The sequence below is a fragment of the Triticum aestivum genome, chromosome 6D, assembly GCF_018294505.1.
Source record: "Triticum aestivum cultivar Chinese Spring chromosome 6D, IWGSC CS RefSeq v2.1, whole genome shotgun sequence".
NCBI classification, from domain to species: domain Eukaryota; kingdom Viridiplantae; phylum Streptophyta; class Magnoliopsida; order Poales; family Poaceae; genus Triticum; species Triticum aestivum.
Window position 1 is genome coordinate 25927818 of NC_057811.1, and position 25314 is coordinate 25953131.

The 25314-nt window shown below is 45.5% G+C and overlaps 2 protein-coding genes across 2 annotated transcripts; one reads left to right on the top strand and one right to left on the bottom strand.

Moving 5' to 3' along the window:
* Positions 1-1012: 1012 nt before the first annotated feature.
* LOC123143209 (dehydrogenase/reductase SDR family member FEY) lies at positions 1013-4708 on the top strand. The gene is made up of 8 exons (XM_044562054.1): positions 1013-1460; positions 2181-2301; positions 2642-2759; positions 2865-3001; positions 3267-3368; positions 3475-3567; positions 4021-4093; positions 4181-4708. The coding sequence occupies exons 1-8, from the start codon at positions 1141-1143 to the stop codon at positions 4444-4446; spliced, it is 1230 nt and encodes a 409-aa protein (XP_044417989.1). The 5' UTR covers positions 1013-1140; the 3' UTR covers positions 4447-4708.
* A 228-nt stretch (positions 4709-4936) lies between these two features.
* LOC123143210 (transcription factor ILR3) lies at positions 4937-7742 on the bottom strand. Its single transcript, XM_044562055.1, has 5 exons — positions 7498-7742; positions 6697-6759; positions 6174-6254; positions 5837-6041; positions 4937-5495 (listed from the first exon to the last, which is right to left on the bottom strand). Exons 1-5 carry the CDS (start codon positions 7599-7601, stop codon positions 5202-5204), a joined length of 747 nt encoding a protein of 248 aa, XP_044417990.1. The 5' UTR covers positions 7602-7742; the 3' UTR covers positions 4937-5201.
* Positions 7743-25314: the final 17572 nt, after the last annotated feature.

A 25314-nucleotide genomic window follows, 5' to 3' on the forward strand; every position in this document is an offset into this window, starting at 1 on the left:
CATCCGCATTGTCGAAGCGTTCCAGCTTCCTTGGCTAGAAAAATACTGGATTCAGATCCCATGGGAAACTACCAAAGGGGCACCGAAATCCAAATCTAGCGCGACAGTCAGAGCCGCTCATGACACGACTAGCTCGCCTGCACGGCCAGTATGCAAGGCCAATACCTGAAGCTAAGGAGGTCGATGCATCATTGCACCCAGGGCCACTACCACGGCTTCGATGCTTCGTGCGTTGGAGCAAGACAATGAGGCATTTCCACCCCCTTCGCTAGAAGCCAAGTGATGCACCACTGGCTCTCTCGGGTGGTGGCATGGAGGAAGAGATGTGGAAAGTAGGGGATTGACTGCTAAGGTTTGGGCACCCTGGAGTCAATTGCAAGGGGGGCAAACGAGGGAGACGAAGTGGTTTAGTTCCGAAAATCAAAATAAGGTTTGGTCCATCATCCTTGAGTTTCCTGACATCTCTCGACAAATCCATAAATCATCGACCTCAATCAAACAAAAATTTCTGAGCAGTTTAGCACTGACAGGGTTTATTTATCGTATACCGCTTCTTTTCAAATATAACATTTTTAGGAACCACCTAATCTTTAGTTAATCGGACTTTTTTGGGTTCCAGTCGGTCCCTCTCTCGTAGGGTTCTTCTCCTCCCCCCTAGCCGACCCAGTCCGGCCAAATCGCCAGCCCCGCAACCCGTCGTCACCTCGCCTCACAGCCCCGCTTTGCCCATGAGCCGTTTTCTCCGCCGAGCCCCCTTCCCCCTCTCGCACATTGCGCGTCGCAGATGAACCCCTCCCGCACCCGCATCGTCAACCCTCGAACTCGCTTCCGCTTCCCTATCCCAACCTCCATGTTTTGCTTCCCCTTTTGACTCGACTGAAATCTTAAAAAAAATCAGGAAAATGAGGAATAGGAAGTGCAAAGTTTTTCTAAACGATTTATAGATACAAAGATTTAAAAGTTAAAACGAAGGAATCTCCGAGAGAGAGAGAGAGACAGAGTGCACAGCGGCCAGCAGCACGCTTGCAGTCCACTAGAATACAGATTGAGATCTCCATCGCCAGCGCCAGCATCGTCCAGCGGCGGCACAGCTCTCCTCTCCTCTCCTCTCCTCCACGAAGGAAGATTCCCTGCTCCAAGATGGCCGGCGACCTGCGCCACCGTCGCGCCGGGGGGGCTGACGCCGGCGAGGAGGAGGGGGACGGAGGAGCGGAGGCGGCGGCCAAGGCCAAGGCGGGCCCGCCGTCCGGCGGCGAGGGGGCGGAGGCGGCGGGGCCGGGGAGGAAGGAGGCGCTGGGGTGGCTGGAGTGGAGCCGCGGGTGGATGGGCGTCGTGGGGGAGTTCTTCTTCCAGCGGATCGCCGCCAGCCACCTCGCCAACCCGCTCGAGCTGCCCCCGCTCGACGGCGTCTCCATAATCGTCACCGGCGCCACCAGCGGCATCGGCCTCGAGATCGCAAGGTGAATTTGGCGTCCAGAGATTGGAATTCTTGGCTTTTCAACTACTCTAGATGGGATCTTTTTTAACTGTTCATCCTACTCACGAGACTTGGTTTTAGGTCGTCTAGTTTTCTGAACTCCCGAGTGATATATATATACTGTACGTATTACTCCTTGGAGTTCAGCATCCAGATAATTGGTGCTATGTTGACTTGAGTGGGACTTGGTGTTTGCTTGGCTAAGGCTGGCAGTTTTTATTATAAAAATCGTAGGCCAATTCTGAAGAAATGAGTGGACTTGGTGAATGCACTAATTGTTTGGCCATGTGGAAGATAATTGAACAAGCATTGCTTGATTTGATGAACATCATCAATATTTAGCTAAATCAAATCATGTACTCCCTCTGTAAACTAATATAAGATCTTTTAGATCACTACTTAAGTGATCTAAAAGATCTTATATTAGTAGTGATCTAAAAGATCTTATATTAGTTTACAGAGGGAGTATCGACCTAAGATTAATGGAAGCCTGCTAGTATAGTATGGCACGGTTCTTCTCTTTATGCACATGGTAGTGAATAAAGTGGTTGACTCATAGTTCCTCTTGTACATGACATGAGATTAGAGCAAATACTTCACAAGCTGGCTCTACTGGACCTATCAAATAATTATCTGGATCCAAATAAGAGGCCTTCTTCTGAAACTAATATTGAGCATACATCTGGCTTCATCATCAAACCAGGCAACTCGCACAAGCAGGGGCCCATCTTGTGATGGCAGTTAGGAGACCCAAGGTGGCGCGTGAGCTGATACAAAAATGGCAGAATGAACAAACAGAAGTTTCCATGCCACTTAACATTGAGGTAATTATGAAGACTATACACTGCAGATTACTGGTTGGTGAATTGATGGTTCTGAATGTGTTGAGTTTATTATACTGTATGACCTGATTATGTTTCATAACATTTTGTTACTCCTCATTTGACACATGGACATAAATTTAGAGTTTTTGATTTCTGTTGGCTCTAGTTGAGTTCCATGTGAATTTCTAAGCACTACATACCTATGTATATTTTCGCATTTTGCATCCTTAATCAGTTGGAAAGGAAATAGACTATGTTGCAAGTGCATATCTTAATTATTAAGGACATTCCATGATTTTACTGCAGACTATTTGACACTGTTTTGAATATTACTCTGAAGGTAATGGAGCTTGACCTTATCTCCCTTGACTCGGTTGCAAGATTTGCTGATACTTGGAATGCTCGTATGGCACCCCTGCACGTATTGATCAACAATGCTGGCATTTTCACCATAGGAGGTGTGTATGTAACCTGATTCTTTTGATTTTAGCCTTTTAAAATGATCCGACCCATGTGCTGCACAGTGAAGTATTTAAACTGCATCACCTTTCCCTTCCCTGTAGAGCCTCAGTGTTTTACGAAGGATGGATATGAAGAACACATGCAAGTGAACCATCTTGCGCCAGCTTTACTAGCAATGTTGCTTCTACCTTCCCTTATTAGAGGCTCTCCAAGCAGAATTATAAACGTCAATTCAGTTGTGAGTTTTTAATAATTACCAGTCCCTTCTACTAGTAGGTGTATTGTTAAGAACTAATGGCGGATTGTCACCAGGTGCAGTTTTCTATTATTACGACCACCTTCTACAATGTAGATAATCTGATATTTACGCTAATATAAACATTAAGGAAAAAGTCTACTTATTTTAATTTTCGAATCACTGTCCTAATGTCAATTGGGAGTAAGCTATGTTGCAACATTGTGTGTACACTTCCAGCATCTAACAGGCTTGTGTTCGATTTCAGATGCACACAATAGGTTTCGTCGATGCTGAGGATATGAACCTTACATCTGGAAAGCACAAGTACAGAAGTTGGTTGGGATACTCAAATAGCAAGTTAGCACAGGTATGCTAGTCCTGCTTCATTGCAAGTGGAACATCACTGTTTAAGCCTTTTATATGCATGTTGTTTCATGTTACTTTGGTCTGAGTTGTTCTCATTTCACACTCAGGTAAAATTTAGCAGCATATTTCATAAGAGAATTCCTGCAGAGGCTGGTGTCCATACTGTCTGTGCCTCTCCTGGGATTGTCCACACAAATGTTGTGAGTGCCAACCCCCACCCCCGTCTCCAATTTCATTCATATCAGCTTGTCATGTGATCTTATTTTGTTTCAGAAGGTGAAACTGAGAAGTGTGTTTACCTATTTAATGTTGTGTATATTACTCTGCATATGAAGAAGATGAAAACGACAAACATGTCATAAGATGTTTACCGACATGGGAAAACATCTGCATTGTAGAAACATAGAAATGATTAGATAATATTCTCAGCTTAGCAATTGCATACAATGACCGATTAAAAGAAACACACCGACGGTGCATCACAGAATGTATGTCGTGAGAAGATTGGTTCACATCTATTCCGAGTATCATGTCCCCTGCCGTAACAGACAGTTCCTATTGCTAATTCTTATCAATCACGATACAGTTATTGATCATTCTCGTTATGTCTCTTTATCGTGGATATTGACTTAATCGCCCATGGCATGACACAGGCACGGGACCTCCCTAAGATTCTTGTAGCTGGGTATCGTCTCATTCCATACTTCATATTTGATCCTCAAGAAGGCAGGTTCCTCAATCTTTGCTCATCGCCTGCTTGCAGCTAAACAATCTCCACATCTTCTGACATACTTCATTTCCAATCCAATGCAGGTTCAAGAAGTACATTGTTTGCAGCATCTGACCCCCAAGTTCCGGAATACTGCGAGACGTTGAAGTCTGAAGACTGGCCTGTTTGTGCTTGCATCAACTACGACTGTAATCCGATGAATGCCTCTGAAGAAGCACACAACCTCGAAACATCGCAGCTTGTTTGGGAGAAGACCCTCGAGATGATCGGCCTCCCATCAGATGCCCTGGAGAAGCTCATCGAAGGGGAACCAGTTCAGTGCCGGTATGGTCAACAGAAGGCTGAATAGGAAGGAGAATAGGCAGGCTATCTCAAAACACATGATCAGCCATTCAGGCTTATCCAATTTGCTGTTAATTTGCTAGTTTGGAGGTGGTACCTACATAGTCAGGGTTCCTTTGTTACACCCTATTGTACCACATTTGGTCAAGTTCTTACCAAAAAAGTGGAGGGCAACAAACTTGGAAGTGTGCTTGTTCGAAGTAATAGAAGTACCTTTTTGTGGCAAAAGAACTGTAGAGTTTTGAGTTAAAAAAATAATTTTCTTGTCATTGTTGTACTGCTTGGGCATTAAGGAACCTTTTCAACTTATTATATCAGTAACTTATTTATCTTCTTGAAATGATGTAACAAGATAAACACAAATCTTGTCAATGAAAGAACACAGGTTCTACATGTCATTCTATTTTTTTTCAAAGATCAGCTCAAGTGCTCACATGTTCAACTTTATATAAACAAAACAGGTACTTCCAAATGCATCACACAGGTACTTGTAGGTAGAAACTCAAGAAACAAACCAGTGCAATTCCATACATAACACTCATACAAGAGGTATGGTAGCACTGAATATATTTTCCAAGCAAGAGGGTTAAGATCCAGATTAATTACAGGTATCACCTCTCTATGGGACAAGTGACCCCAAAACAACAGGCTAAACACAATAACTGCAATCGCGAGCTTCCTTTCATCTCAGGGACCTGACAAACGTTCTGACTTGCCAATGGGCGAATGGCAGCGCAAGTCAGCATCCCGGGGTCGGCACGCCTAAGCATTCGGCGGCCAAAGCTTTGGGTCTTGAGTTGTGTCCATGGCAGTTGGGGGCAACCAGTGCCACATCGCCATTCCAGGGAATGCAGCGGGGACCGGAGCGCCTTTGTTGGCTGGGACTTGATAAGGTGGTGCAAATGGAGGGAATACTGCGGGGTGGAACGCAGCTGGATAAGGCATATGAGGAGCAAATCCTGTAGGAGCAGCACTTGCTGCTTTGAGTTGTTGTTCCAGCCTTTCCTTTTCTGCCTTCAGGCTCAACTTCTCATCTCGGAGCTCATTCTTCTCCGCCTGGAAAATAATAGTCACTTGTAAACAAAACCCACAAATTTTATCTGATCTAACATTCTCAGATGGCAGGAGGCAATGTCAGTGAATTGGTGAAAGATGTCGCATCTAGTAACTTAATTGGTGGTCAGCCAATTGTTGCACATAAGTCAAACTGGGCACAGCGAAGAATGCGTGAGAACAAGTTTGCCATTTTAATTCCGGTACTGAGAACTGAGGGGAGAAAAGACTCATGGATTTCCATGGCAGAGCAAAACATTAACAGCCACAAACAAGTGTGTGGATGGCGTCAAGCATTTCGAAGTCCAACAAAAAGATGCAAAGTGATGCGTGAACAAAGGTACCTTAAGGTCCTTGATTGTCTCTCGAAGATTCACATTTGATTCCTTCAGCTTTTCGGTCTCGCCTCTGAGTTGTGTCAACATACGAGTTGCATCACTCAAGATACTTGCTTTATCCAACTTAGCGTTCTTCCCAGGATTGCTAGCCGAACATTCTTCAACACCAGTGTGCTTGCCAGAATTCATAACCGAGCATAATTCAAGAAACCTGCAATTGGATAAAAAATCACAGTTTATACAGGCATGGAATGAAAGAATATATGTTTGCACGTATATGCATCTTTTCCTTTTCCTACATGGAAGAGGTGCTTTAGGAGTACCTACTGCCAGATGCCCATACCTGTCATTCAGTTTATCCCTCCGCATTTTCTCGCGGCAAGCCTTTGACTTTGGACCAGATGGAGATGGTTCATCTCTGCCCCTGCACGAAATCAAATTATTATTATGTTAGTATCGCAAGATCCAATATGGTGTTAACTAAGGAAATAAATCAGCAAAGAAAATGCATAGCATGTTACAAAATATTTCATTAGTGTTAATGGCACCCAGTGGCATGCATAACAGACAAGCATAATGTGTCACACCATGCTTAGAATACAATAGAAGAAAAAAAGGATTATGCAATCAGGTACTGCTCAGAATGATCAGTAATGATTAACAATTCACATGCTCTTAAGTCCACTATATCCTCTGTTATGCCGGTAAAGACTGAACATGGAAAGCACTATCGTCTATCGGTACTGAGTAAACAGCAAGGAAATGGAATACTACCAAGAAACCAAATGCAGAGGAATATGTCCATGGTTAAGCAATAAAGATACTCCACTTTTTGTAAGGAAATATCAGAAGTGTAAGACTGGCACCTTTTCCCCAAATTAGAGTGCCCGAGACCAGAGTCACCTCCGCGCACATCCTCAATCCCAAGTCTGTCAAATAAACAGCAGTCATGTACAATCAGAAAAAAATAATCAAATGACTCAAGTATGCACCAAAAGACTATGTCACTCATATATTAAATGATGTGTCCTTCAAAACAGGAATCATATGTATGCACATCACTCCCATCTATGCTGGGCAAGGAGTCCAGGAAGGTCACATCACTCTAAATCTACATAGTGCATACTGGGCAAGAAGAGCCCTGGAAGGCTGCATAGCATTCAGTGCACAATTGCCCATTGCTAAAAGAAGAAGGGCACTGCAAAATCACCAACCACTAAGTGAAACCTGCTCTCATATGCTATGAGATCTGCAGACTCGTGTCACGAGTTAACCAGTTTCTCACGGGTATTATCACCAAATCACCTATGACCAGAATTGCATAGCAGCAGTTCTTAAAGCCTTAGAGCCACATATTTCGCGCAGAGAATAACAGAGGAAAGCAAATTCCGCCAAGCTCGCATCAATCAGGGTTGCAGGCTATATATGAGATCGCGGAGACCAGCATGAGCGCCCGCTTTCTCTGCCGCAGGCCGTGTGGCCGCGCAGATGAGATGCGGCAAGAACCGCGCCGCCCGCGGCCAATAAAGAAACCCACGGCGACAGCGACCTCGAGGGTACAAAATCCCGCGCGCGCAATCGCAAAAGCCAGCGGAATCCATCCGCTCTAACAAGCAGCAGCGGAATAAGAAGGAGAAAAAGGGGGTCTCTTGCCGCCGCGTCCGTACCCTCCGTCGCAGAAGGCGGCGAGGGAGTCCTCCCCGCCGTCGCCGGCGCCCCCGATGAGGAACTCCTCGACCGGGTCTCCGACGCCGCCGCCGCCGTCCATCATCGCGGCGGCCTGTGGCTCCGGGCCGCCCGAGGGATCCGCCGCCGTGCCTGGCTAGGGTTCGTTCGCGGGGGAGGCTGGCTGCTGGGGAGGGGAGGGGGGAGGGGGATGGTGAGGTCTGCGGTTTCTTGCAGATCGAACCCTGGACGCGCTCTTGTTGCCGCAGAGAGGGGCGTGTTCGGGATTTTGGATTTCTCGGGGGTCCTATCTGAGTAGCGAGTGAGGAAGGAGAACTGGTGGCGTGCGATGGCTCGTGCCGTTGGGCTGCGTGCCGTGTGGGTCCCGATCGTTATCGCCTTGTCTGTTCCACGTGCCCCATGTGGTCGATTTGCGTCGATGATTTCAGGCAATTTTTGGTATGTTGCACCTCTTAGCTTTAAATGGTCACTGCTTTTGCCTTGTTTTCAGGCAATTTTGGTGTGTCATCTATACCACCCTATATATACTGATATGAAAAAGAATTCAAAGCGGCATATTCAACTAATCTTGACTATTAAACTAGTCAATCCAATGGCCTTAGGCTACTTTCAATGCATTGGTGCTTATATGAGGTGCTGAGCACGTTAAAAACTTTAGCAACTTAGGCCCCCAATGTTGGTGCTAAGCATCCTCCATTTAACGATTTTGCAACTAAAATTCCTCATGCATTGATGGGTTAAGTGTTTCGCATAGGTTCTCGCGCTTGGCATTGTTTCTTCCTGGGGTCATCATACTCACCTCTCTCCTCTATCTCTGCATTATCAGATTTTTTTGGCTACATGGCAGGCTTAGCATCTGTACAAGGTGGAGCATTGGGAGGGGTCTTATGTTACTTCAGTGACGATTACTCAACATGTTTAGCATACAATTCATATCATTATCAGTCAGTGATAATCACGTAATTAACATCAAAATAATATCCTACCAAATGTATTTACTAGTCGTTTTAAGTATTCACTTAAATTTTCAATATCCATATATCTAATAATAAAGTCATTAGTGCTTCTGGCCGTCCGTTTATAAATCCCCCCCCCCCCAAGTTGCCATAAATTACCCACTATGTCACCCGTAAATGAAGAAAACGATTCATTTTTTCAAGTCGCCGTGGAGTTCGGTTTTTATATAGTGATGTCCTCTTATTTACCACAATGATTAAGGACTCAACCTTCCACCCACGAGACCCAGGTTCGATCCCAGGGGTCTACTCCTTTTTCTCTCTTAGTAGCAAGCACTCCTCCTCACCGCACGCGTTCATGGCCGGCCCATGTGCGCGGGTGACGCCCTGTTTTTCATTTTGTTTTTTTCTTTTTCATTTCTCTTTTTGTTTTTATTTTTCTTCTTTAAATTTTCAGGATTTCCAAAAATTCCAAAAATTAAAAATTTGTGAGTTTTGAAACAAAATCGACAAATCATAAAACGTTTGTCAATTCAAGAAATGACATCAATTCAAGTGCGGTGGTGCATTCCTTGGTGGTCCTTAGTCTGTTCTGCTGGTGTAGGTTGAACGCGATGGCCATGGCGTAACGATGTTTCTGATCGCTTATCCCGAGGCCTTTGAGCTGTTTCATTTGTGCACCTTGTATCGGCCGTGTGGTTTTTCCTTTTTTTTTTCGTGCTTGTAATCCTGGCCGGTTGATGGCTTTCTTAATTCAAAGCTGGGCACAACTTGAGCCTTCGTTCTAAAAAAATCAAGAAATGATCGGGGAACCATAAAATGTTCGTGATTTCAGAAAACTGTTTGCATATTATTTTAAAAAAATCATGATTTCGAAAACAATGCTCGCGTAAATAGAAATGTTCGTGATTTTTAAAAAATGATCATGTATTCAAATCATATTATCGAATTTGAAAAAGATGCCCATGAAATTTTAGAAAATGTTCAAAAATATTCAAACAGATCCATTGAAACATACCCATAAATTACGAACAAAACGAACATTCGCTTACATAGAGGTTTCATTAGGGGATCTATAGAGGTCGTTTTACGATTTTATTTAGTCCATCACGCGTTGGGTAAAAAAATATTCCCGTGCTCTATACAACGCCAAGCCCCAAAAAAATTGACACAATTTCCTACGGGTTAGTTTTTGTAAGCAATATGGAAATGACTAAATGTCTAATTTGCCTTCATACATAGCTATGTTTATTCTGATATGAAATACATCGTGACGCTAGGTCAAGGCGAGACCCATCATGTTGGGAAACGTAGTAATTTCAAAAATTTCCTACACACACAGGATCATGGTGATGCATAGCAACGAGAGGGGAGAGTGTGTCCACGTACCCACGTAGACCGAAAGCGGAAGCGTTAGCACAACGCGGTTGATGTAGTCGTACGTCTTCATGATCCGACCGATCCAAGTAGGACGTACGGCACCTCCGAGTTCAGCACACGTTCAGCTCGATGACGTCCCGCGAACTCCGATCCAGCAGAGCTTCACGGGAGAGTTCCGTCAGCACGACGGCGTGATGACGGTGATGATGTTGCTACCGACGCAGGGCTTCGCCTAAGCACCGCTACGATATTATCGAGGTGGATTATGGTGGAGGGGGCACCGCACACGGCTAAGAGATCAATAGTTGTCTCTATGGGGTGCCCCCTGCCCCCGTATATAAAGGAGCAAGGGAGGGAGAGGCAGCCGGCCAGGTGGAGGCGCGCCCGGTGGGAGTAGGACTCCCTCCCTTTTCCTTGTTGGATTAGGAGAGGAGAGGGAAGGAGAGAGGGGGAAAGGAAAGGGGGGGCGCCCCCCCTCCTTGTCCAATTCGGACTTGGGGGGGGGAGGGGCGCGCGGCTGCCCCTTGGCCGCCTCTCCTCTTCCACCAATTGGGCCCATGAGGCCCAATAGCCTCCGGGGGGGTCCGGTAACCCCCCCGGTACTCTGGTATATATCCGATAATCACCGGAACCATTCCGGTGTCCGAATATAGTCATCCAATATATCAATCTTCATGTGTCGACCATTTCGAGACTCCTCGTCATGTCTGTGATCACATCCGGGACTCCGAACAACCTTCGGTACATCAAAACTCATAAACTCATAATATAACTGTCATCGAAACTTTAAGCGTGTGGACCCTACGGGTTCGAGAACTATGTAGACATGACCGAGACACGTCTCGGGTCAATAACCAATAGCGGAACCTGGATGCTCATATTGGCTCCTACATATTCTACGAAGATCTTCATCGGTCACACCGCATAACAACATACGTTGTTCCCTTTGTCATCGGTATGTTACTTGCCCGAGATTCGATCGTTGGTATCTCAATACCTAGTTCAATCTCGTTACTGGCAAGTCTCTTTACTCGTTCCGTAATACATCATCCTGCAACTAACTCATTAGTTGCAATGCTTGCAAGACTTAAGTGATGTGCATTACCGAGTGGGCCCAGAGATACCTCTCCGACAATCGGAGTGACAAATCCTAATCTCGAAATACGCCAACCCAACAAGTACCTTCGGAGACACCTGTAGAGCACCTTTATAATCACCCAGTTACGTTGTGACGTTTGGTAGCACACAAAGTGTTCCTCCGGTAAACGGGAGTTGCATAATCTCATAGTCATAGGAACATGTATAAGTCATGAAGAAAGCAATAGCAGAATACTAAACGATCGAGTCTAACGGAATGGGTCAAGTCAATCACATCATTCTTCTAATGATGTGATCCCGTTAATCAAATGACAACTCATGTCAATGGCTAGGAAACATAACCATCTTTGATCAACGAGCTAGTCAAGTAGAGGCATACTAGTGACACTCTGTTTGTCTATGTATTCACACAAGTATTATGTTTCCGGTTAATACAATTCTAGCATGAATAATAAACATTTATCATGATATAAGGAAATAAATAATAACTTTATTATTGCCTCTAGGGCATATTTCCTTCAGTCTCCCACTTGCACTAGAGTCAATAATCTAGTTCACATCACCATGTGATTTAACACCAATAGTTCACATCACCATGTGATGAACACCCAAAGGGTTTACTAGAGTCAATAATCTAGTTCACATCGCTATGTGATTAACACCCAAAGAGTACTAAGGTGTGATCATGTTTTGCTTGTGAGAGAAGTTTAGTCAACGGGTCTGCCACATTCAGAACCGTATGTATTTTGCAAATTTCTATGTCAACAATGCTCTGCACGGAGCTACTCTAGCTAATTGCTCCCACTTTCAATATGTATCCAGATTGAGACTTAGAGTCATCTGGATCAGTGTCAAAACTTGCATCCATGTAACCCTTTACGACGAACCTTTTTGTCACCTCCATAATCGAGAAATATATCCTTATTCCACTAAGGATAATTTTGACCGCTGTCCAGTGATCTACTCGTAGATCATTATTGTACTCCCTTGCCAAAATTAGTGTAGGTATACAATAGATCTGGTACACAACATGGCATACTTTATAGAACCTATGGCTGAGGCCAAGGGAATGACTTTCATTCTCTTTCTATCTTCTGCTGTGGTCGGGTTTTGAGTCTTACTCAATTTCACACCTTGTAACACAGGCAAGAACTCTTTCTTTGACTGTTCCATTTTGAACTACTTCAAAATCTTGTCAAGGTATGTACTCATCGAAAAAACTTATCAAGCGTCTTGATCTATCTCTATAGATTTGATGCTCAATATGTAAGTAGCTTCACCGAGGTCTTTCTTTGAAAAACTCCTTTCGAACACTCCTTTATGCTTTGCAGAATAATTCTACATTATTTCCGATCAACAATATGTCATTCACATATACTTATCAGAAATGTTGTAGTGCTCCCACTCACTTTCTTGTAAATACAGGCTTCACCGCAAGTCTGTATAAAACTATATGCTTTGATCAACTTATCAAAGCGTATATTCCAACTCCAAGATGCTTGCACCAGTCCATAGATGGATTGCTGGAGCTTGCATATTTTGTTAGCACCTTTAGGATTGACAAAACCTTCTGGTTGCATCATATACAACTCTCCTTTAATAAATCCATTAAGGAATGCAGTTTTGTTTATCCATTTGCCAGATTTCATAAAATGTGGCAATTGCTAACATGATTCAGACAGACTTAAGCATAGATACGAGTGAGAAACTCTCATCGTAGTCAACACCTTGAACTTGTCGAAAACCTTTTGCGACAATTCTAGCTTTGTAGATAGTAACACTACTATCAGCGTCCGTCTTCTTCTTGATGATCCATTTATTTTCTATGGCTTGCCGATCATCGGGCAAGTCATCCAAAGTCCATACTTTGTTCTCATACATGGACCCCATCTCAGATTTCATGGCCTCAAGCCATTTTGCGGAATCTGGGCTCATCATCGCTTCCTCATAGTTCGTAGGTTCGTCATGGTTAAGTAACATGACCTCCAGAACAGGATTACCGTACCACTCTGGTGCGGATCTCACTCTGGTTGACCTACGAGGTTCGGTAGTAACTTGATCTGAAGTTACATGATCATCATCATTAGCTTCCTCACTAATTGGTGTAGGAGTCACATGAACAAATTTCTGTGATGAACTACTTTCCAATAAGGGAGCAGGTACAGTTACCTCATCAAGTTCTACTTTCCTCCCACTCACTTCTTTCGCGAGAAACTCCTTCTCAAGAAAGGATCCATTATAAGCAACGAATATCTTGCCTTTGGATCTGTGATAGAAGGTGTACCCAACTGTCTCCTTTGGGTATCCTATGAAGACATATTTCTCCGATTTGGGTTTGAGCTTATCAGGATGAAACTTTTTCACATAAGCATCGCAACCCCAAATTTTAAGAAACAACAACTTTTGGTTTCTTGCCAAACCAAAGTTCATAAGATGTCGTCTCAACGGATTTAGATGGTGCCCTATTTAACGTGAATGCAACTGTCTCTAATGCATAACCCCAAAACGATAGTGGCAAATCGGTAAGAGACATCATAGATTGCACCATATCTAATAAAGTACGGTTACGATGTTCGGACACACCATTACGCTGTGGTGTTCCAGGCGTGAGTTGCGAAAACTATTCCGCATTGTTTTAAATGAGGACCAAACTCGTAACTCAAATATTTTCCTCAACGATCAGATTGTAGAAACTTTATTTTCTTGTTACGATGATTTTCCACTTCACTCTAAAATTATATGAAATTTTCAAATGTTTCAGACTGATGTTTCATCAAGTAGATATACCCATATCTGCTCAAATCATCTGTGAAGGGCAGAAAATAACGATACCCGCCGCGAGCCTCAACAATCATCAGATCGCATACATCAGTATGTATTATTTCCAATAAGTCAGTTGCTCGCTCCATTGTTCCGGAGAACGGAGTCTTTAGTCATCTTGCCCATAAGGCATGGTTCGCAAGCATCAAGTGATTCCAAAATCCCAATATGACCTAAACGGCAGTGCCACAAATGAGTTGCACTATCATTATTAACTTTGCATCTTTTGGCTTCAATATTATGAATATGTGTATCACTACGATCGAGATCCAACAAACCATTTTCATTGGGTGTATGACCATAGAAGGTTTTATTCATGTAGATAGAACAACAATTATTCTCTAACTTAAATGAATAACCGTATTGCAATAAACATGATCAAATCATATTCATGCTCAACGCAAACACCAAATAACACTTATTTAGGTTCAACACTAATCCCGAAAGTGTAGGGAGCGTGCGATGATGATCATATCAATCTTGGAACCACTTCCAACACACATCGTCACTTCACCCTTAACTAGTCTCTGTTCATTCTGCAACTCCCATTTCGAGTTACTACTCTTAGCAACTGAACCAGTATCAAATACTGAGGGGTTGCTACGAACACTAGTAAAATACACATCAATAATCTGTATATCAAAATACCTTTGTTCACTTTGCCATCCTTCTTATCCGCCAAATACTTGGGGCAGTTCCGCTTCCAGTGACCAGTCCCTTTGCAGTAGAAGCACCTAGTCTCGGGCTTAGGTACAGACTTGGGCTTCTTCACTTGAGTAGCAACTTGCTTGCCGTTCTTCTTGAAGTTCCCCTTCTTCCTTTTGCCCTTTTCTTGAAACTAGTGGTCTTGTTAATCATCAACACTTGATGCTCTTTCTTGATTTCTACCTTCATCGATTTCATCATCATGAAAAGCTCGGGAATCATTTTCGTCATCCCTTGCATACTATAGTTCATCACGAAGTTCTACTAACTTGGTGATGGTGACTAGAGAATTCTGGCAATCACTATTTTATCTGAAAGATTAACTCCCACTTGATTCAAGCGATTGTAGTACCCAGACAATCTGAGCACATGCTCACTGCTTGAGCTATTCTCCTCCATCTTTTAGCTATAGAACTTGTTGAACACTTCATATCTCTCAACTCAGGTATTTGCTTGAAATATTAACTTCAACTCCTGGAACATCTCATATGGTCCATGACGTTCAAAACGTCTTTGAAGTCCCGATTCTAAGCCGTTAAGCATGGTGCACTAAACTATCAAGTAGTCATCATATTGAGCTAGCCAAACGTTCATAACGTCTGCATCTGCTCCTGCAATAGGTCTGTCACCTAGCGGTGCATCAAGGACATAATTCTTCTGTGCAGCAATGAGGATAATTCTCAGATCACGGATCTAATCCGCATCATTGCTACTAACATTTTTCAACATAGTTTTTCTCTAGGAACATATCAAAATAAACATAGGGAAGCAACAACGCGAGCTATTGATCTACAACATAGATATGCTAATACTACCAGGACTAAGTTCATGATAAATTTAAGTTCAATTAATCATATTACTTAAGAACTCCCACTTAGATAGACATCCCTCTAATCATCTAAGTGATCACGTGATCCAAAACAACTAAACCATAACCGATCATCACGTGAAATGGAGTAGTTTTCAATGGTGAACATCACTATGTTGATCATATCTACTATATGATTCACGCTCGACCTTTCGGTCTCAGTGTTCCGAGGCCATATCTGCATATGCTAGGCTCGTCAAGTTTTAACCTAAGTATTCTGTGTGTGCAAAACTGGCTTGCACCCGTTGTAGATGGACATAGAGCTTATCACACCCGATCATCACGTGGTGTCTGGGCACGACGAACTTTGGCAACAGTGCATACTCAGGGAGAACACTTTTATCTTAAAATTTAGTGAGAGATCATCTTATAATGCTACCGTCAATTAAAGCAAGATAAGATGCATAAAAGATAAACATCACATGCAATCAATATAAGTGATATGATATGGCCATCATCATCTTGTGCTTATGATCTCCATCTCCGAAGCACCGTCATGATCACCATCGTCACCGGCGCGACACCTTGATCTCCATCGTAGCATCGTTGTCGTCTCGCCAATCTTATGCTTCTACGACTATCGCTACCGCTTAGTGATAAAGTAAAGCATTACAGGGCGATTGCATTGCATACAATAAAGCGACAACCATATGGCTCCTGCCAGTTGCCGATAACTCGGTTACAAAACATGATCATTTCATACAATAAAATTTAGCATCATGTCTTGACCATATCACATCACAACATGCCCTGCAAAAACAAGTTAGACGTCCTCTACTTTGTTGTTGAAAATTTTACGTGGCTGCTACGGGCTTAGCAAGAACCGTTCTTACCTACGCATCAAAACCACAATGATAGTTTGTCAAGTTGGTGCTGTTTTAACCTTCGCAAGGACCGGGCGTAGCCACACTCGGTTCAACTAAAGTTGGACAAACTGACACCCGCCAGCCACCTGTGTGCAAAGCACGTCGGTAGAACCAGTCTTGCATAAGCGTACGCGTAATGTCGGTCCGGGCCGCTTCATCCAACAATACTGCCGAACCAAAGTATGACATGCTGGTAAGTAGTATGACTTATATCGCCCACAACTCACTTGTGTTCTACTCGTGCATATGACATCTATGCATAAAACCAGGCTCTGATGCCACTGTTGGGAAATGTAGTAATTTCAAAAATTTCCTACGCACACACAGGATCATGGTGATGCATAGCAACGAGAGGGGAGAGTGTGTCCACGTACCCACGTAGACCGAACGCGGAAGCGTTAGCACAACGCGGTTGATGTAGTCGTACGTCTTCACGATCCGACCGATCCAAGTACCGAACGTACGGGACCTCCGAGTTCAGCACACTTCAGCTTGATGACGTCTCGCGAACTCCGATCCAGCAGAGCTTCGCGGGAGAGTTCCGTCAGCACGACGGTGTGATGACGGTGATGATGTTGCTACCGACGCAGGGCTTCGCCTAAGCACCAGTACGATATTATCGAGGTGGATTATGGCGGAGGGGGGCACCGCACACGGCTAAGAGATCAATTGTTGTCTCTATGGGGTGCCCCCCTGCCCCCGTATATAAAGGAGCAAGGGAGAGAGAGGCGGCCGGCCAGAAGGAGGCGCGCCAGGAGGAGTCCTACTCCCACCGGGAGTAGGACTCCCTCCCTTTTCCTTGTTGGATTAGGAGAGGAGAGGGAAGGAGAGAGGGGGAAAGGAAAGGGGGGGCGCATGGCTGCCCCTTGGCCGCCTCTCCTCTTCCACCAATTGGGCCCGTGAGGCCCAATAGCCTTCGGGGGGGTTCCGGTAACCCCCTGGTACTCCGGTATATATCCGATAACCCCCGGAACCATTCCGGTGTCCGAATATAGTCATCCAATATATCAATCTTCATGTCTCGACCATTTCGAGACTCCTCGTCATGTCCGTGATCACATCCGGGACTCCGAACAACCTTCGATACATCAAAACTCATAATATAACTGTCATCGAAACTTTAAGCGTGCGGACCCTACGGGTTCGAGAACTATGTAGACATGACCGAGACACGTCTCCGGTCAATAACCAATAGCGGAACCTGGATGCTCATATTGGCTCCTACATATTCTACGAAGATCTTTATCGGTCAGACCGCATAACAACATACGTTGTTCCCTTTGTCATCGGCATGTTACTTGCCCGAGATTCGATCGTCGGTATCTCAATACCTAGTTCAATCTCGTTACCGGCAAGTCTCTTTACTCGTTCCGTAATATATCATCCTGCAACTAACTCATTAGTTGCAATGCTTGCGATGCTTGCAAGGCTTAAGTGATGTGCATTACCGAGCGGGCCCAGAGATACCTCTCCAACAATCGGAGTGACAAATCCTAATCTCGAAATACGCCAACCCAACAAGTACCTTCGGAGACACCTGTAGTGTAGTTTGCTCAGCCATAAAATATTTTGTTGTGGTGTCTTAGGAAATCAAGTCAGTGATGAGACCATCACATTTTTACTTTTTAAAAGTCCCTTGTCTCTACATGATTCAGGTGTAGATTATGAAATGACATTTTAAAAGTCCTTATTTCATCCTGACATAATCTGCATAATCGTATTGTTTTTCTTCAGTTGCAATGCACGGGCATATTTGCTAGTATCTCCTAAGACTCTAAGAGCACCTGTAGCAGATCTCTTATACTAAAACCGGCAAATTAGCTTCTTATCCCGCTCTTTAGAAAAATCAAAGAAATCACTATTTTACAACTAGCGGATCCCTTATAATTTTTAGTCCCTAAAAAGATTTAAAACACATTTTAACACAAATTCATTTCAAACAGATATTTCAACTAATGATGGCATAATTCGACAACTTCTAGACATTAATAGCATACATACATTGCTTTCTTGGCCACCACAAACAAAGTAGTCTTGCTTGGGATTTCTCAGGCACACCTTTCCCTTTCTGAGTATGTTCCAAGTTTTTTGAACAACCGGATACTTCTTTTAGAAAAGGAGGGTGTATCCCCGGCCATATTATTAATTATTCCCAAAAATCTTATAAGGTAATATATCAAAAAAGTCTGAAGCCACCATCTTGGCAACGCCTGTTGCTACTCCTATCCCTTGATGAAAGGGTGTCGAATGTCCGAGCATAATACCAAACAGACATCATACCAAAACCTAATATCTAAAGCCGGATGCCCCATCCAAGCCACTACCTAGACTGGGTCACATACCGGTCCGGCACACTCCTAGTGAGCACCGCACGCTGCAAGGGCCGTCACCTCCATCTTCCGTCGATCCATCCTCAGAGCAGACCTGATGCATCGACCTTACTAGGCCTCTCTGCCATCGACACCACCATGACGCCAGACACCGTCCTCCTCCTACGCGAGTCCATCTCCGCGCATCGGACGCCGAGTCTCCCCTGCGCCACGCTGCCGAGATCCGCCACCATCATTGCATAAGATGAAGCACCGCTCCACCAAAGATGCCTTCCACTGGTCCCTCGAGCCGGAGTGCAACCTCCAAGAATGACGCCCCCAAAAGGGAAACGACATAAGAGCGCCGCCATCATCCGATCGAACTGATCTAAGGTTTCCCCCGGAGGTAGCAAATTAAGGTCTTGAGCTTCTCCACTGCGATGCCTTCAGGAAGGATACGACCCAGAAAAGCGCCGCCATCACCGGTCTTGGCACCTAGCCGAGAGCAGGGCTTTCACCCGGATCTGCTCGACGAACCTTCATCCAGCATCTTATGCATCTGAACTCGACCAGCCCCAGCACCTCAACGTCGCCGGTGCTCCAGTCACCACCGCTTCACCTCGCGCCTCCACGCCCTGGCCATATGCTCATGGCGCCCTTGCCACACCGCACCGGTGGAGCCTGGCCACCAGTTACATCACCACCTCTGTCCTGCAGGGCCGCCGACCACTCCCCAGTCAGCAGCCTCCATCCTCAATCAGATCTGAGCGCTCCCAGATCCGCTGCCAGAAGACGGCGCCCATGGCAGGAACCACGCGGAGCAACCAGCGAAGGAGACCGCGTAGTCAAAGATCTGAACGTCGGGGGAATGCGTCGGGCATGGGGGCGACCTGCTCCCCTATGGCGCTGACAAGGGGATGGGGCCCCGCTCCCAACCCACTCAGCAGACTGCGAGTAGCCCCGCTGCCGCCAACGCTACAAGGGCTTTGCCTACTGGCGCCCGTCGGCGGCGGTGAGGGGAAGGGCGGCGAGGGAGGAACCCCTAGGCGGCGGCGGCGCGCTCCCAAGTCGCCCGCGGGGTGGGGCGACTCGCAGGGAAAGAATGAAGGAAAGGTCTACAAGGTGCTCGGTTTGAGAAACTGCAGGCGGAGGGGATGGAACCAGTGGCAACAGGTGGTGTTTCGCGTCGGAGGAGTGGCATGGCGTCTGGCACGTCAACAACGGCGGGTCTCAGCGACATGGAGCAGTGGGGTCTCGCCGATGGGCATGTGATGATGGACGAGCGCATGATGGTGGCGTTGTCTGGCGTCGTGTTGGCGTCGATGACAGCTAGACCAGGCAAGGTAGATGCAGCAGTACAACATTGAAGATGGATTGGTGGCAGGTGGCTGCGGCGGCCTCATACCTGGCAGGCGCCCTGGTTGAGGAGTGCGCGGGACTGATGGGTGCCCCATACCTGGCAGACGTCCTGTTTGGGACCTCAGGTCTTAGATGTTAGGTTTGGCTGCGAGGTCTGTTTGGTATTAGGCCCAGACTATCAACATCCCTACAACAACCGGATACTCGTAGCCGTGAAGTACCATCGGCGCTGGAATTGGGGCAGCGTCGGTGATGTTCACTTTGCAGACGGATCCAACGGGGTCGCTGCTCCATCGCGATGACTCGACCGCGTGCATTCGACAAGGCAGCGAGCTCAAAGCCGAGCCAATGGGAGCGTAGAGGAGGACGGCAACGGCGGCCGTGAAGAACGACCGTTTAGGCGCCATCGACCAGCGCAATATCTGCTTTCCCATCATCATGTGCCTCCATTTTCGGCCACATTGGAGCTCGTCGGTGGCTGATTTGGCCTTTTTGACAGTGACGATGACGCTGGCAAATCCGAGCAAATCTGGCACCGACGACGGAGAAGATGGGGGAGAGGGTGTCAAGGCTGTAGCGTGGCTTAGAGCATCTCCAACAGCCGCCGAATGCGCCGCGCGCTAAAACCTACTTTGCCGCGCGCCCATCGCCTGGTTTGGCGCGGCGGGCAGCGCAGGCTCCAGCAGCCGCGCTAAAATGCAGCGCGCACAAAATGCAGCGCGCACGACTCGCACAAACAACATATGCATTTCAAATAGAAGCAAAAATGATAAAACTAACAAAATAAATCAACAATAAATAGTTCAATTTGTTATTACAACCCAAACAAATAGTTTATCGTTCAGTACAACAAATAGTTCAATAAACACAACAAATAGTTCATGAACAATACAATGTCGAACGCACAAATCATGCTCTTTGTCGTCCATGCCATGTCCACCACTCCTCAATGAGATCCTTCTGAAGATCATTGTGCGCTGCGGGACGCCGAATGGCATGATAGGAGGCAACAAAATTGGCCACCCTTTCAGCCCTCCGTCGCACTCGCACGGGATGTCCCAAGAGCTCATACTGTGAGTAGTCTAAATCTTGGCCACGCTCATTCTCGATGATCATGTTATGCATGATCACACAAGCGTGCATGATGTACCCAAGCATTTTTTGATCCCAAAATCTAGTAGGTCCTCTCATAATAGCAAATTGGGCTTGCAAAATCCCAAAAGCTCTCTCCACATCTTTTCTAGCCGCCGCCTGAGCATTGTGAAAATCAAGATTTTTCTTACCTCCCGGCTTTTTCAACGGCTTCACGAAGGTTTGCCACTTTGGATAGATGCCATCCGCTAGATAATAGCCATAGTTGTATGTACGACCATTTGCTACAAACTGCACCGGTGGCAACTCACCATTTTCAATCTTATTCATCAGTGGTGACCGGTTGACAACATTGATGTCATTCAAAGATCCAGGCATTCCAAAGAATGCATGCCAAATCCAAGTCTCTTGATCGGCCACCGCTTCAAGGATTATAGTGGAACCCTTTTTTTGGCCGTGGAATTGCCCATGCCATGCCTTTGGACAATTCTTCCAACTCCAATGCATGCAATCTATTGAGCCAAGCATGCCAGGAAAGCCGCGAGCTTTGTTCATCGCCAATAGCCATGCGGCGTCTTCAGCATTGGGAGATCTCAAATACTCCTCGCCAAACACTTGCACAATTCCGACTGCGAAGCGCTTGACACACATGATGGCTTGGCTCTCACCCATAGCCAAGTGATCATCAACTAGATCAGCCGGCATACCGTATGCCAACATACGCAAAGCGGCTGTCACCTTCTGAAAGGTGCTATACCCGAGCTCTCCGGCGGCATTCCTCCTTTGCCGAAAAAACCAGTCATGGCTCGCTAGTTTCTCTGCAATGCGCCTGAACAACTCGGTGCTCATCCTAAACCGGCGACAAAAGTACGACTCCGGGTATGTGGGATTCTCCACGAAATAGTGCCTCATCAATCTGTTATGGGCATCGATCCTATCCCTCCAAATTTTCTACCGACCCATAACCGAACCACCGTGCTTCGGTTTTTTATTGATATGCATATCTAGGATCATTGCAAGATCCTCCTCCTCTTCCATATCAAATTCTTCTTCGGAAGAATCATACAACGAACTCATCTACAATGTTCAATACTATGCTATAAAAACTACAGTCAACATGCACCAAATTCATGACGTTTGAGCAATACATACCTTGCAGGCGTTTTGTCGAACACCTTGCGGCCGCCGAGTGGCAGCGAGCGCTCGGGCGCTGTTCGTCGGACGACGGACGCGCGCGAGGGGGCGGAGAAGCCGCCGCGGCGCGGGGATAGGCCAGGGAAGCGCCGGAAAGGTCGCCGGGTGGCGCGGGCGGCGGCGGCGGCGCGGCTGGATGGGGGGTGGGAGTTGCTTGCGAGCGCGCGAGAGTCCAGCGCGCGGGAGCAGGCGCAGCAAATAAGCGGCGCATGATCCCGTTTCGGCCCGCGCGCTGAACTAGATATGCCGCACGCGCTGTTTTTGCGCGCCCGCTGGAGCCACTATACCGATTGCGCGCGCGCTAAAACGTGCAATTTTGTGGCGCGGCGCTAGTTTGGCGCGGCTGTTGGAGATGCTCTTAGGAAAGTTGCCATCAGCGGTGGGGTGGCCTGGGGGCAACCGACGATAAGATGGACGACGACGGCGTGCATGGGGGCCTGCGTGATCGCCTTCCTACTTTTCCCCAATGTTGTTGATTGTACCAAATATATGGTTTCAGGGGCCAAAACTTATAATTTTGAGGAAAGTTAGTTTTAGAGGATATGCTAATTAGGCCAAAACTTACAATTTCTTTCGTGTTGCTCACTTCGAAGGGAGGCTACGATCTGCCTGGGCTCATGGGTTCGCGTCGTCTGCCTCACTCTTCTTGTCTTCACCCAGAGGTTTTTCATTCCTTTTAATTGTTTTCAGTTTGATTGTTGGGATACATATTGTGTGTTGGTGCGGGGTCTATGGATTGCACACCCTCGGCCGATTCAAAGCATGTACCCTCTTCCCTTCTTCCTCATGGACGACACCCCACTTACAGGATCTACAACTATGTAAAATCCATGTATTTGGACTTCATTGACTCCGGGCCATTGTCGAGATCTTTGCACATATGGAAGATTAAAATTCCACTCCGCATCAAGATCTTTATGTGGTTCGTCCACAAAGAAGTCATATTGACCAAAGGTAATTTGATGAAAAGAAATTGAGTTGGTAACCCCAGGTGCTGTTTTTGTGATCAAAACGAAACGATTAAACACCTCTTTCTCGAGTGTCCATTTGCAAAATTATTATGGAGATCTATTCATATAGCTTTTAACATCCAACCTCCAATGAGCATAAACACGTTATTTGGGAGGATGTGACTTAATAGTGTAGATATACACATGGTTAAACATATTCAAATAGGGGTATGTGCTTTATTATGGGCTATATGGAACACTAGAAATGATATGATTTTTAATGGTACACCATTCACCAATTTTTTTCCAGGTTATCTACAGAGCTATAGTCTGGATCCGTATGTGGTCGTTACTCACTCATACGGACTACAGGGGGCCTATGGTTATTGGGTGCAACCGCTGGGAGACGGTAGCACGGGCTATCTTCAGCGGATTTGGATGGCGAGTTAATAATAGACTAGGTATATAAGTATCGTAACCTGTTCTTTATCACCGGATGCAGCGCTTTATTGCCGGATGTGGCGCTTTGCATACTTTTTTTTTCTTATTTCTTGCTCGGATTTTGAGCTTACTTGGATGTTAAGACTCTGTTTTGATTTCTAATAATATGGCTGCATGCATCGACTGATGCAAAGGCCGGAGGTATTCCTCCTTTTCCAAAAAAAAGGGATCTACAACTATTGGGTAGTGCTAATGGAGCTCAGCACCGTGCATCGAGTGGTGGAGCCGGAGTTTGGACTTTGGAGAAGGGAAGGGCATCATCAGATGTGTGCGGGACAAGATGCGGACCAACATCACGTGACCATCAGGCGGGATGCGGGAGGCGTCGTGAGAGACGAACAAGTCGAGGTTCATTGGGCGGGATGGGGCTGGCTGGTAGCGGCGTGCAGTTGGGCGCACACAAGCAGTGGTAGCACGGCTCGACTCTTGCAGCACAAAGTGGCCGTCCGGCGGCTGCAGGCGTGCAACATGGTGCGGCGTGCCCACCCAGGATGAGTGCCCACGGCCCGGCTCGCACTGTGAGTGCTCTTAGGCTGCGTAGTATCATAAGTTAGTATCATCGGAAATTGGCAATGGCTCCTAGGTGCATATGCACCCATTGTCTAAATACACATTTTGAAAAGTTAAAAAATTCCGAAAAAAATCCCGTGTGTATATCCGGACATTCTATGTGCGTGCATAAAGTTTTTGATGAAAACAAGGTTTTTTGTGGCTTGTGTAAAACAGACAAATTATGATGCTTCATTACAACTATTCATTTTGTATTTTTTTATCTTTTTTACACAAGCCACAAAAAACGTCGTTTTTCACCCAAATTTTCTGCGTGCACATAGAATGTCCGGATATACCGCAGGATTTTTGTTCCGAATTTTTCAACTTTTCAAAATGTGTATTTAGACAATGGGTACATATGCACCTAGGAGCCAAAACACCGCGTCCTAGTATCATGCACTATAGAATACCCAGTCCTCTATTTTGTTCATTTAATTCTATGTCACATCATCAAAATTGCCCGGCTGGCATGCATGGTACTAGCTATAATACTATCACTACCGACAACCTTAGTTTTAAGCCTATCATCGCTCTGAAGCCAATTCGTTTCTACAAAAATAGATAGCTTCATTTACCATGAATCTTAACAAAACAAATGAGCCAGGAGGCTTGTGTTAATTAGTTAATGTAATAAACCTAAGTTCAGAGGATTAAATATGACATACTCCTTTTCTTGGATGGTACACTTGGCTTCGTTGTATTTTTTCTATATCATGCAGACCATTCCTGGCGCCCGGAAATGACAAGGTAATATATTTACCAAAAATCCAAAATACTCCGGAAACCACAAGGTGGGCTAAAGATAACTGAGTCCTTCGATTTTTTTCACCCAATTCTGCACTCCAAGTTTTTGACAAATTGCTTTTTAAGTTTGACCAACTGTTGTCCACAAATTCTGTACTTAAGTAAAACCCAAACCATCAGTTAATAGTGATTTGTTGTGAAATGCTTATACACAAACTTAACTTATACCCAGCATCTAAATCACTTCCCTGTTTTTGAAATATTCTCTGTCATGGCTTGACTCCAAATTAATATTCAGATGTAAAAACATGAGGTTCTGAATAAATCTTTTTCAATTTATCTGAACAAATCTGTATGTGAGCTCAATCGGAAAACTAAGTTAGACCATATTTGGAGCATCGAAG